This window comes from Saccostrea cucullata, unplaced genomic scaffold, assembly GCF_032062105.1.
Source record: "Saccostrea cucullata isolate Sc308-1 unplaced genomic scaffold, CSIRO_AGI_Scuc_v1 ctg11963, whole genome shotgun sequence".
Lineage (NCBI taxonomy): Eukaryota > Metazoa > Mollusca > Bivalvia > Ostreida > Ostreidae > Saccostrea > Saccostrea cuccullata.
The window spans coordinates 6151-20075 of record NW_026922627.1 but is presented as its reverse complement, the minus strand read 5'-3'; the positions used below and the strand labels follow the sequence as shown (position 1 = coordinate 20075).

Below are 13925 nucleotides of genomic sequence, written 5' to 3'. Positions count from 1 at the left end.
CAATGCACAAACATGTACATACGTTGATCACAAGTGGGTGTCATCCATCCCTCTTCGCATCCATGTTCACATTTTCCACTTATATGATTACAGGAAGCACCACCAAGACAATGACCTGTACACTTTGCTTTACACTCCATACCATAATATCCAACCATGCAAGCTAATTTTAAATATTATGAAATATTTAAAAGTTTTCCTTTACATTTTAAAATAAAATGATTTTTTCTGCAATTGAACTCAAGAATAACAACCTCAATCTGTGTCAAATAAGATTAATCTTGATAGAAATTATATTGTATTTGATTTGTTTTAATTGCCTCACATTTACAATTATTTAAATCTTCAAATGTCGTTTTACAATAGAAAATAAATTTATAAATGATTGAAAAACGTGACATGTCTCATAATTCTGGAGCAGGAGATTTTGATTTTTACTTTGGTTACAGAAATCTCCGATCCAGCCAGCTGCACAACCAAGACAGGTTCCATTTATTATATGACATCTTCCTTCCTGGCAGTGAAGAGGACATGTAAGATCACAGTTTTGACCATAAAATCCATCGTTTTCACAGCCTTGTAAAACAAAACAAAAGATATTTATTAAATGTATTTACATTGCATAAAATCAATATTACTTGTAATAAAGAACTTTTATTAATGATAGTAAATATTACCCATGACGTTAACTTCACATAACTCTGTTATGATGGTATTCTCGAAACCGACAGGATATGATGTCTCATTTCTTTCATTGTAAAATGTGACATAACGTCCATGCATGGTGCAGATATTGATATTATCTAGAGGAGGTAATTCTGGTCCGTTGTGGTAACACAAATAACTGTTATTGATTTCTGATGTGTTCGAAACATATAGAGAAAAACCCGCCAATCTTCCTCTTTGACGATTATCTGAAAGTTTAAATAGCAACTTAATGTGTTTTACATGTACAACATTAAAAAATATTATAATTATATGATGCTCATTATGCATTGTGTATACCATTTTATGTTTCCCTAACAGAGTTGAGGAACATTATACATTTATTGACTAAGTTCGAAGGCAACATACGTTTTGTTGGTCCCAAGAACCAAACTCAGGCCGTGAGGCCGAAGGCAGACAGTTTGGTTTGAGGGTCCGACAGAATGCGTTTTGCCCGAAAAATCAGTCAATAAATGTTTTGTTATACCTTTCATTTGATTTAATTTTTTTTTTACACACATGTATATTGTACTGCCTTCCATGATATAACATCAGGTCTGTCACAGACGAACACCACGGAAGAAAATGAAATTAAGCCCCATGCATTCTGTGACGTCAGCGGTCCTACATCTCACCGACCAGTCCAACATCTCACTCAGCGGTCCAACATTGATTTCTCTGGATCTATGTCCGCTCAGTTAAACATTGGAAATATTAGACTGTTTTCGTACATATTTATAGGAACAAAGGTATAACAATTTGATGTAACTCCTTCTCATTTCTTCTCTGGTACTCTTTTGTCCGCGCGTGTTCTAAAAAAATGCTTATTCAATGGACTTGAAACCTTTTAGGGCTAATAGGTATGCTAATATGTAGATGTGAGGAACGAAGGTCATTTTGCGCGCAGGTGCAACACGTAAAATGTCCAATATACGCCATTATATTATATAATTATGTATTAGTTGGTGACTTATTGTTCATCTTTAAGATGTTAGACAACGTCAAAATTCAGTCAAGTCATACGTTATGTGAAAATCCTGGGATCATTCTGTCTTAAACGCGTATATTATTGAAGAAGGCTGGGTGGAAATGAATTAAGTTACTGGTTTCCCAGTGGCAAAAGAAATTTAAGAAAAATAGAACTGCCATGGACGTTGATTGAAGGTGTGGCCGCCTTTTAGAAGCTCTGTATTACATTTAAGAGTTAACCCCACTAGACAAATTAATAGCATTAATGGATGTTGTCAACTGACGTACTGTTCTTGACATTGCTGCTGAAATTGGAACATCATATGGAAAGATGGGGAGCATTTTGAAATACGAGTGAAAAATGAAGAGAAGTTGGTGCGAGAGGATACCCGGGCTTTTCTTTGGAAAAAAGGAGAATAGGACAGCATTTTGTAGAATTACGTCTTCGAATTGGACATTAGGGTGAGATGCTTCTATAACGTGATTTGACATATCAAACTTGGCGTAACGTCGAGGTATCCTCCAAGTTTCACAATTTTAGAAAACTCTTGTGACCTTATTTGTAATTGGAAAGTGGTGAATTTTTCTAATGTTGTTGCATTATGACTCTTTATTATAAATATGCCTGTTGTTTGCTTTCATCAAATCACGATAAAATGTTTGAACGGAATTCCACGAACTTTTTGATCAATCCTCGTATTTTATATCATTGCCTTTATTTTTTCTATACTGAGCTTTTATTGATCTTTTTCAAAAAGACGGAGAAAAAATTCTCTAATAGTTTACGTTTGATATGACATTTATTTTCCTTTGAATATTAATAAAACAAAGCTTTTAAGAGCTCCATTTACTCGATTTTTCCAACCTCGTATTTCAAAACTAGAATAAGCCTTTTGGCTTTCGTACAAAAACTGATGTTCTTTACTTTTTAAGTTATATAATCGCTACATACGGAATTGCTGTCCATAGTCTTTAAATTGTATCCTGATACTGTAGATGCTCTTTATGTCACCAAGGTCCACTCTCCACCACACAGTTTTGTCCACAGAAGTCGTACCAATCATACTTGTTCTTACACATGTATTGATGTCTCCATCAACTGCGTTGTTTGCTGCATACATCTGGCAGTTTGTAGGACTACACGCCCACGTTGAACTCTGCATTGAATTTTTACTCTCTGATAAATTATCTATAAGATATAGAAATATACTATTTAAAGCAGTCTGAAGGAGATGAAGAATAGAAATTGGTCTCTGCAAGTTAAGAAAATTTTATTTTGAAGAAATTCAGCAGTCTCGTTGAAAATAATCATTTCGTTAAGTTCTTTGGGCGATACAATGATCTTGTCAGCAACTACAACAACGTTTCTCATACTAATTGCTTGGGGATTCTCATTCCTCCATTGCACCTGATCCCTCCTCCGATGTTTTGGAGGTCCGTGTTTCCTCTGCTCCTGTTTAATATCGTTATATGGATCTTTATCTTGACTACTGTTTGTTATCTTCATATGTCATGTATATGTCATTGTTTATTGTTTTACCATTTTTGATAGGGAAATTGAATCTCTGAGATGTATTCATTATGAACCATTACAAACGTTTGAGAATATGTGTCAATGTTTTCGAATTCAGATGAAGAATCTATATCTAAAATAATTAAAAATTCTGTGCAGCAGAGTGATCGGAATGTAAATATTCATTTTACATGAATGAGAGATAAAAAGATAATTGCATAAAACTTAAACTTTTAAGTTTTTTAACTTGATTTTAAATTTCGCGTTTGTCTAAGAATATTTTGTAAGAGTATCTAGGAATGTTTCAAAAGGCCTGCTGTAACTTTGCGATAGAAATGATTGTTCAATTTTAAGATATCCTTTCACTGTGAAACAGTAATAAATGTAGCAGACAATATAGGCTTTGGGTGTTTTTGCTACTACATGTACTCTAGTAAGATAATGATTGGAATGTACCGTTGTCAACATGTTTTGATACATGTACTTTATCTCTATTAATAACATTTTATGTCAAGTACATTGGCATCAGAAGCAAATTTAAAGGGGGAGATAAGTATAACATTTTTTATATATATGCACAAAAAACCTGACAAGCAAAACAGGGAAATGTCCATTTCCCAAACACGAAAATCCTCTTTCGGCGGGAGGGGAGGAGGTAGATACGAACTTCAGTACCAAGCTCTTTTTCTCAAAAACCACTACTTTCCCCATTTTTAACCTATACTGGGATGTGTCTTTGGAAACGGGGGGGGGTAAACCTACGAAGCAATGTTCAATGTCTATACATGTACTAAGTATTTTTTTGAAAAACAAATTGAGGGGGGTCTAAGCCCCCCCTCCCAAGCGCCCCCTTGTTCCGATGAAATAAACGAATCTTTCATGAATCAGTGCTTCCCTGAACATATCAAAACTTTGCTTTTTTGGTTTTTATCAATATATCAATTAACCAAGCTATTGTGAAATTTGTTTGTCCCATTGATTGGGTAATATACCGTAATCTTCTTTGAAGTGTTAGGTCATGAGAAAGTACCAAAAAAGCAAAGAGATATTTTAAGTGTTTCCAATGAACTATAAAACATCGACATGAAACAGCGATTTTTCAATGTATTAATTAAATCAATTATGCCGGTAAAAGGTTTCAAATTTTGACCTTTACTCGGCAATCAGGGCCATTGAGCAGTGAGCTTTATTGTGCTAACGCCTGCCGCAGACACGGGGCCTCGGTTTTTAAGGTCACATCCGAAGTACCCGCAACTTTCACTTTCCCGATCATGACAAGGAGCACACGGCGGATGTGACCTGTCAGCAGGGGATGATCACTCCTCCATGACACCTGATCCCACTTTTGATGTTTTGGAGGTCCGTGTTCGCTCTGCTCCTATTTTGTATTGTTTTATGGACTTTGATATTAAATACTGTTCGTAATCTCCATATCCTTCTTTCATGGAACACTTCTGCAACACTTTGCAAAAACTGTCAAATTTCAACCCTGATGCGAAAAAATGGCATCTATATTTTACTTTGATAATGTTCCCCCTTTATTAAGTTCAGTTCAAATAACCCTGTATTTAGCCAGTCGATTTTTTGCAAACTTTTCATGAAGGGGATAGAAAATAAAAAAAAGATACTTTTTAAAAACATTTCTTCAAGTGTTTTTCAAGTCTTTATGTTTGCTAAAATACATATTTATGGTTATTTCGTGACATTGGACCAAGACAATAACAGAAACAAACTTGATCAGATTAACCCCAGTAAAAGGTTTACGAAGTCTGAAAATACAGTCAATAAAAAGAAGACTTTATTTGTTTTGGCGTGCTTGTCATGGCCATTTAATAATAAATTAGATATAACACAATGTATGCGCCGATCATTATGATTATATGGCAGCATAGGTAAATGAATATAGATGATGAGCAAGAGAATTACCACCTTGATCCAAGGAGTCTGGAAAAAACAGTACCCCCCGGAGACAGCATTCTTTGCAAAATTATGCCTAACAAAGTCAATAGCCACACGCAACTGGAACATTGAAGGTCCGCAAAGCACATCAACATCGAAGGTCCGCAAAGCACATCAACAAGCTGGTGGATCCTATTCAAGATTCGATCCATGCCATGACGCTGAAACGAGAAATTAAAAGAAAACGAAAAAGCAACCGGAAAAAAAACAGTTGTAATGAAAATGCATTAGAAGAATGGCAGAGGTGCTAAAGGGGGGTAAAATATAAAATTAAGGGGAGGGAGGGTGGGTTTAAAAAAATCTTTGCGTCTGCTTCGTTCAATTTACAGATTCAAAAGGAATATTCTAGAAGACATGCGCATACAAGAAATATCAAGAATTTTTTAAGCACCGAGCCCGATGATTTATGACGTTCAATGTTAATAAACTAAGAGTTATCTATCTTTGCATGTAAAACATTAAGCTGCACGAAATAACCAGGTTTATCCATATTGGATAAACCCCATTATTTCGTGACATTGGACCAAGACAATAACAGAAACAAACTTGATCAGATTAACCCCAGTAAAAGGTTTACGAAGTCTGAAAATACAGTCAATAAAAAGAAGACTTTATTTGTTTTGGCGTGCTTGTCATGGCCATTTAATAATAAATTAGATATAACACAATGTATGCGCCGATCATTATGATTATATGGCAGCATAGGTAAATGAATATAGATGATGAGCAAGAGAATTACCACCTTGATCCAAGGAGTCTGGAAAAAACAGTACCCCCCGGAGACAGCATTCTTTGCAAAATTATGCCTAACAAAGTCAATAGCCACACGCAACTGGAACATTGAAGGTCCGCAAAGCACATCAACATCGAAGGTCCGCAAAGCACATCAACAAGCTGGTGGATCCTATTCAAGATTCGATCCATGCCATGACGCTGAAACGAGAAATTAAAAGAAAACGAAAAAGCAACCGGAAAAAAAACAGTTGTAATGAAAATGCATTAGAAGAATGGCAGAGGTGCTAAAGGGGGGTAAAATATAAAATTAAGGGGAGGGAGGGTGGGTTTAAAAAAATCTTTGCGTCTGCTTCGTTCAATTTACAGATTCAAAAGGAATATTCTAGAAGACATGCGCATACAAGAAATATCAAGAATTTTTTAAGCACCGAGCCCGATGATTTATGACGTTCAATGTTAATAAACTAAGAGTTATCTATCTTTGCATGTAAAACATTAAGCTGCACGAAATAACCAGGTTTATCCATATTGGATAAACCCCATTATTTCGTGACATTGGACCAAGACAATAACAGAAACAAACTTGATCAGATTAACCCCAGTAAAAGGTTTACGAAGTCTGAAAATACAGTCAATAAAAAGAAGACTTTATTTGTTTTGGCGTGCTTGTCATGGCCATTTAATAATAAATTAGATATAACACAATGTATGCGCCGATCATTATGATTATATGGCAGCATAGGTAAATGAATATAGATGATGAGCAAGAGAATTACCACCTTGATCCAAGGAGTCTGGAAAAAACAGTACCCCCCGGAGACAGCATTCTTTGCAAAATTATGCCAAATGGGTCAAGGGACAAAGTCACGTGACCCATCCGCCACAAACTAAAATTGGAGCGGCAATTTTGCGGCCCAAAGTAACAACAGCACAAATCGTGCACAAATTAGGTACAAATCGTACCAAAATATATGTATTAAGCCAAATGGGTCAAGGGACATAGTCGCATGACCCATCCGTCTCAAACTAAAATTGGCACCTAGATCAACAATAAAAGCACAAATCGTGCACAAATTAGGTACAAATCGCACCAAATAACCAAATTGGTAAGTGAAAGGCACAAATTGCGCCTTAAGATTGAAATTTGAAAATTAATGCAAATTGCATTGAAAATGATAAATGTGCAACTCGCACACAATGGGGCTCATGACAAGCATCGCAGAAATGTTCACAAAACAAAATTACACAATTGATATCATTTCTCAAAGTATAAATAAAATTGTTTCCCAAATCTGAAAAACTCCAGTATCTCCCTTGCAATCAATGCGTCCTAATATGTGGATAACTGATTGATGCACCACGACCCTTAAACTTACTTACCACAAATGTAGCACATGCACTATTAATCCTATGTCTACACTTCTGTCATTCTAAATTTGCAAGGCAATTTATCAATTATTTTGAGGCAAAATATGTGACCATATATGTAATGAAAGTTTGTGGGAATACTAAGTAAATGTCAAAGCAATATTTGAATTGCAAAGTTGTGTCATAATATAAAACATATATATATAAACAGAAGGTAAATTTACAACAATGGTCTTATGTAAGATTTGCAGGCTGCTGACTGTAGGGTTTTATCAATTTATCGATACGTATCAATATACAAGAAACATATCGTATCGAAAATTTACTTCCAATACGTATCGGACAGGCATTTTTTCTTCTAATTCTGTTAAAAAGATTGGAACTTCCATCACCAAAGATCATATTTCACTAATTAAATCTGTTAAATAATCATTCAATTTTTTAAGGCAATAACACAGTTTTTAGAATTATTACTAAAGCATAGACAATTTTAATTTAAAATGTTGATTTTACAGTCATTAAAAGTTTTGATTTGATAGTCATTAAAAGTTTTAATTTGAGGTGTAAGTTGTAATGACAATGAAACACTTAATTTTTATGAAATTCATACGTTAAATGATTTATAAGCCTTTTATGATTGACTTGTAATAGAATCCAATATATCGCATATATCTTTGGAAAAAAAAATTATTGTATCGTATCGTATCTAATTTTTTTTCAATTTTGCTCAATACACAGCCCTGGCGCCCAACTGCCACCTTCCGATCTGCGTAATGTTTTCCTCTGTAAACACTTTTGTATACAAGTGGGTTGCAACCCCAATGTGAAAAATCAGTACGTCTTAACTTCAGTTGACTGAATATTCAAAAACTGCAAAGCTTTGTTTAAAGTTTATACAATGTATAACGACCATATTTTGTACCTAAGAAATAAATAGTCCAATATTTTAAATCATGGTAGCAAAATATTTTGATTGATTAATTTTTATTGTTCTACGCCAAGTCGGCAATATTTTAGTCATAATTTGAAGATGTTGTCAAACAAAAATGTTCCAACAAGGAATTTACATGTTGATTACTAACCAATTAATTGCACCTTGATTTTAATACATGTATTAAAGTCTATGGACAGCGCATATGTGTTTGAAAGATATTTTAAGAAGTAATCTGAATTTCAAACTAATCCGAGTATTATCTCTTGATAAAAATATGCGTTTGTTTGTTTATTAAAATATGATATAAAGTGAATAATACCGAAGAAATTTAGATAAATAATTTTTTTTTTTTAATCAAGGCCAGGTAACTCTTAGAAACTTTCAATGTGCAAAATGACCGTCTCTGTACATGTTATTTCTAGCGAATTTTGGTTCATTTCACTTTTATCTTTATCTAAAATTGTCGAAAATCCCTTCATTATACATTGAATACCTTAAGATGGACGGAAACTGATATTGGGATAAGGGTTTTGAGTTTAAATGTGAAAATTGAGACGCCCTATCAATATTTGTACATAATACAGCAAAATTCTGCAAAGATTGAAACAATCATATTGTAATATTTTTCAAAATGCAAACATGTTCCCGAACCAGTTTGGCCAGTCTAAAATGTTGTAACAAAAAACTTAAATGGTATCACAAGAGACAATTATATGCTTGATACCCAAAGCCACTATTTTACTCACTTTTAGTAATGCAAAGAAAGCTCATGTAAAAGCAGACTTAAATAAAGCCGCTTCAAAATCATGTAAAAGCAAACTTAAATAAAGCAGCTTCAAAATCATGTAAAAGCAGACTTAAATAAAGCAGCTTCAAAATCAGAACACAAATCTGGCAAAACACTGACAATGTTATCCAACATAGGTAATATAATAGTTTTCTTGTATCCTGAGACGCATTAGCTACATCTCTTGTAACCAACCCATATCTTATTAATAATAAATGAATAGATTGGATTCTGTCAACCATGCAAGTTGATGACAAAACTGATTCCTGATAAATAACATTTGACGGTAGAAAAGCCATAATACTCTGACATATATATGCTATAAAATTAATCATATGATCAAAAGGAGGGGACCAGATCTGCTGAAATGATACCTGTTGCCTGAAATTGAAAAAAGACTTTTGCTTTCTGTATTTTGAGATACACCAGTTTGAAGGAGACTGGCTACAGCTGGCTCCTAAATAGTTAGATGCAAAACTGAATAGGTACATGTACATGGAGGGAAAAGGTACTGTAATGAAACCTGGTCCACATAAACCGAGAAATAGTATATGGAATTTATTTATTATCATTATTTTATAATATACCTTGTATATGTTGCTTTTAAATGTACATTAAACTTAAAAAATCTGCATCACTAACATCCCGACTAATGCCATAATTCTTTTTTTGGATGATTTGTGATTAAATTGCTATAAACCAAAGAAAAATTGTCAATATGAAGTTGTTTTTTTTTTTTTTTTTTTGGTTTTTTTTTTAATTTAATTTAAACTTTCAGCCCAGATCATAATCCTTAGTACAACAGATACAATTTCTAGGAAGGCGATATCCCTGCATTACTCCTCAGGCCAGTCAACCGGTCAATGTGGGCAAGACCAATGTTTACTAAACACCACACGTAACCATTGAACTATCTAAATAAAATTGAAGTGCATTAATTTTATAGATTATATCTGCCATACACGACTAGGAAATGGTGTGACGTGTCCTACAATTAAAATTCCCAAGAAATAAAATTAATATTAATTACAAATCAATAAGTCTAGAATACCTTATTTTTATTTATTTATTTAATCATTTTGGGAGTCGTTTAGAAAAACAAAATATTGTTAAACGTTTAATTATTCGATTAATTCAATTATTAAAAAATTAATTCTATGTACATGTATAATTTAGTGTATATTTAAAGAAATTAAATGTTTATGTACATGTAATGGGACGATTTTTTTTTATTAACAAACCCCGATATTTTCATTGAAAATTATATAAAAATGGCATTACTAGATCACCGTAGAAAACATAACGAACGATGGAAATCCCAAATTATTACTATGTGAAGCCTAGATGGATAGTTTATAGACTATTTATGCAGGGTCTTGGTTTTTTAAAGCAAGTTTGTAATTCTGGTTTAAACCACGACGGATACACGTGCATTAGATTTAGGCAAATTCCCAAATGTGCAGAAATACACAAAACACTCGATATTGGTTTTGGCAAATAGCAATGGTGGAAAAAAGGTGTCATATTTTGTGAAAAACATGCATAGGGTTCCCCTTGATAACAAATATGACGTCATTTGAATGTTGCATTGTATGGAAATTCGTAAAAATTAAAAATATGATAATTAATAAAAGGATTTGGGTCAAATTAAACTGTACCTCGATTATGTTGAGCTGGATTAGCAGGTAACAGGTAAACTAAGGAAGTTACAGTGACTCTGAGTCAGGTGCCTGCTCGACAATGGCGACATCATGTTCAGAACAGTGATTTCTCTGAAATAAGGTCTTCTGGCCTTCGAAGCTCTTGATACACGTAACATATTTACTTGTATTTGACAATAAATCAGCAGATGATGATCGATTAATTCTTTTAAAAAATCTTTGCGTCTGCTTCGTTCAATTTACAGATTCAAAAGGAATATTCTAGAAGACATGCGCATACAAGAAATATCAAGAATTTTTTAAGCACCGAGCCCGATGATTTATGACGTTCAATGTTAATAAACTAAGAGTTATCTATCTTTGCATGTAAAACATTAAGCTGCACGAAATAACCAGGTTTATCCATATTGGATAAACCCCATTATTAACAAGAATTTCTAGCAAATTCAGTCTGATTTTTTGCATTATGGCAAATATTTACTTAGAAATAAAAAAAAAAGTAATGATAAGGAAATAAGGAAACGTTTCATTTTTTTTTTCAACAAAATGACATGAATTAATTACCTCTGAAACAATATAATATTAACTGTAGAATAATCAGAATCAAGAAGCCTCAATAAAAAGGTAACCTTCTCATTTTCAGACAGATTATCGCTATTCTTGTGGGCAAGAACCATTGATATTTAAAAAAAAACAAACATACATACATTTATCCTATGGATTTTTTTAATATAAGAAAAATAAAAAATATATATATAAATATATATAGATGGAAATAGATTCCTCTTAGCTTAGTTGTATAATACCAGTTTACTAACCATTCATACGATAAAGTTCAAATCCTAAACTAAATAAATATTTAAGGGCCTCATAAATCATATAGTTACAGTGAACGTTAAATTTTAATTAAATAGACATGATCAAAGATTTAAAGTTTTCCATATTTAATTTATCACTGGATTATGAAATGCATTTGGTCGCATAACCAATATTCATTATCTTGTTATCGATGTATTTGTTTAAAAATCATTTTCAGAATTAACTTCTGATTTAAAGAATAAAGGAGGAGTGGTTTAAATGTAATGTTTTTTTTTTTACAATCTTTGTGTTATTTCTCCGTTTAAAAGACACTAAAAAGAAAAAGAAGATGTACAGAGATCAGAAACATTTCATATTTTATCACTGGAATTTGAAATGCATTTGGTCGCATAGCCTGAATTCCATTTCTTGTTATCGGTGTGTTTGTTGACATATCTTTTTCAGAATAAAAGTAAAAAAATAAAGGAAGGTTGTTTTAAAATATGATGTTTTTAAACAATCTTTGTTTCATTTCTCCGTTTAAAAGACACTAAAAAGAAATAAAAAAATGTACTGACATCAGAAATAAGTGTATATGCCATAATCAGTTTTATATTTACAGAGGCAAATATTCGTGTGTTTTCATGTTAATTAACGAAAGTATTATACAGCTCCAGAGGCAAGTGTGGTCGTACCTAACCCCCCGTTCACACAGAGCTGCGACTCTACGGCGATCATCCCGATCAAACCACGATCTGAATTTTTTTTTTTAGATCGGGGCAGATCGCAGCCGATCGGCGTCAAAATAGAGCAATTTGGCAAATTATGGTCTTCGTTACGACCTTACTACGATGTCCCTACGTCAAACGCGCTGCTAACAAGCTTCTACTACGATGTTACGCAGACCGTTGCCGACAAGCAGCCGTGTTTAGTGCGTTTACGCTACGCTGCCACTACGACATTGAAGACCATACTACGACGCTTCACAGACCTAGATCACTGTACCGCGATGTCGCTACGTTGGTGCCGATCATATTACGATTGCATTACGCTTCTAGTACGATTTTGGTGATGATGTAAATATATCTTGAAACTGCAGATTTTTGTAGTACAATTTTAGCGATGTCAATACATATTTTGCGACCGCAGTTTTTTTTCGGCCTTTACCACATGGTTTAGGGAATTTTCAATTATTATAACTGTAACAAGATGTGAAAATGCTCAATTGTAAATGATCATTAAGTATATGGTCACCCTTTACATGTAGTTAACAGATGATGATTGGTTAAAAATCAACGGTATAAGAACAAACTCCTGTCTGATAGGTCGTGATATGATCGGCGTAAGGTCATTGTAGGTCTTCGTAGGATCTTCAGGAACGTAGAGGGATCGTAGTGAGAACGTAGTACGAACGTAGAGGGAGCGTTGTATGAGCGTGCTTGGTAAATTCCTACGCTCTCACGGCGCTTTTACTACGATCATGAAGATCTCTCTACGATGCTTCCGCGCTGCTTGTACGATTACGGCGCTTCTACTACGCCCTTTTTACGACTTCACCCCGATTCTTATTGGCCACGATCTCACCACGCTTGTTTTGAACATGTTAAAAATAAGCGTGGTGAGAGCGTAGAGCTCTCCGATCATGAAGACCCTACTGCGATCATACTACGTTTCTGACGACCCCACGACGTTCCTCCTGCGATTTGTCACGATCGGCCACGCTTTTGACCACACTTTGATCGTAGTAGAAGCGGCGTATATGTGCGAACGGGGGGTAAGATGAAAGACAAACTACAATACACGAGCGTAAGACACATTCAATCTTGTATACAGTAGTCATGTCCTCAAACAATAGAGATTTTTTTTACCATGTAAAAGACTTACCATACCCGTTTGTTGGAAATGTGTGCATGAGCAACAAAAAAATCAAAATCTCCATTTGCACAAGTTAATAGTTACATAGAAGGAAGTATAAAAGCCACTGTATGAATGGCTTTAGATAAGCATATTAACGTAAGAGATTATTTAAAAGGAAGTTTTACAATTTGTTTGTTTAACCTCATGTAAAACTATAAAAAGTATAAATACTGGCTTAGAACGATCTCTCAAGCAGACATTATTTTAGTTATAATATTTTGTCAAGCATTACGTCATATTTTCTCTCTCACATATAAAAAGATGATTAAGAGCCACGGAAGGAATTTTTTTGTCAAGCATAATCTAAAATATCTTATGCCAGAATTTTTTTTATTATAGGACGTTGTCCTCATATTCCTAAATGATCCATTCGAACAACTGCTCTAGGTACACTTTACAAGAATCGTTGACAGTGCATTTTAAATCACAATTTCCTTATGTTAACAAATCAGAATCTTTATTGTACTTAAGGCGCGGATCCAGAAATTTTTCAAAGGGGGGGGGGTTGAGGTATTTTTCAAAAGGAGGGGGGGTTGAAGGCGAAAACAGTTAAAACGTACATTATACACATACATATAG

At 33.9% G+C, this 13925-nt stretch overlaps 1 protein-coding gene across 1 annotated transcript; it reads right to left on the bottom strand.

Annotated features, from left to right (window-relative positions):
- Positions 1 to 22: 22 nt before the first annotated feature.
- On the bottom strand, positions 23 to 13376 carry LOC134262101 (uncharacterized; the record flags this gene model as incomplete). The annotated part of the gene is made up of 5 exons (XM_062744491.1): positions 13314 to 13376; positions 2627 to 2863; positions 678 to 914; positions 439 to 576; positions 23 to 163 (listed from the first exon to the last, which is right to left on the bottom strand). Coding segments are annotated over exons 1-5 (808 nt in total), but the record flags the coding sequence as incomplete, so codon positions are not given.
- Positions 13377 to 13925: the final 549 nt, after the last annotated feature.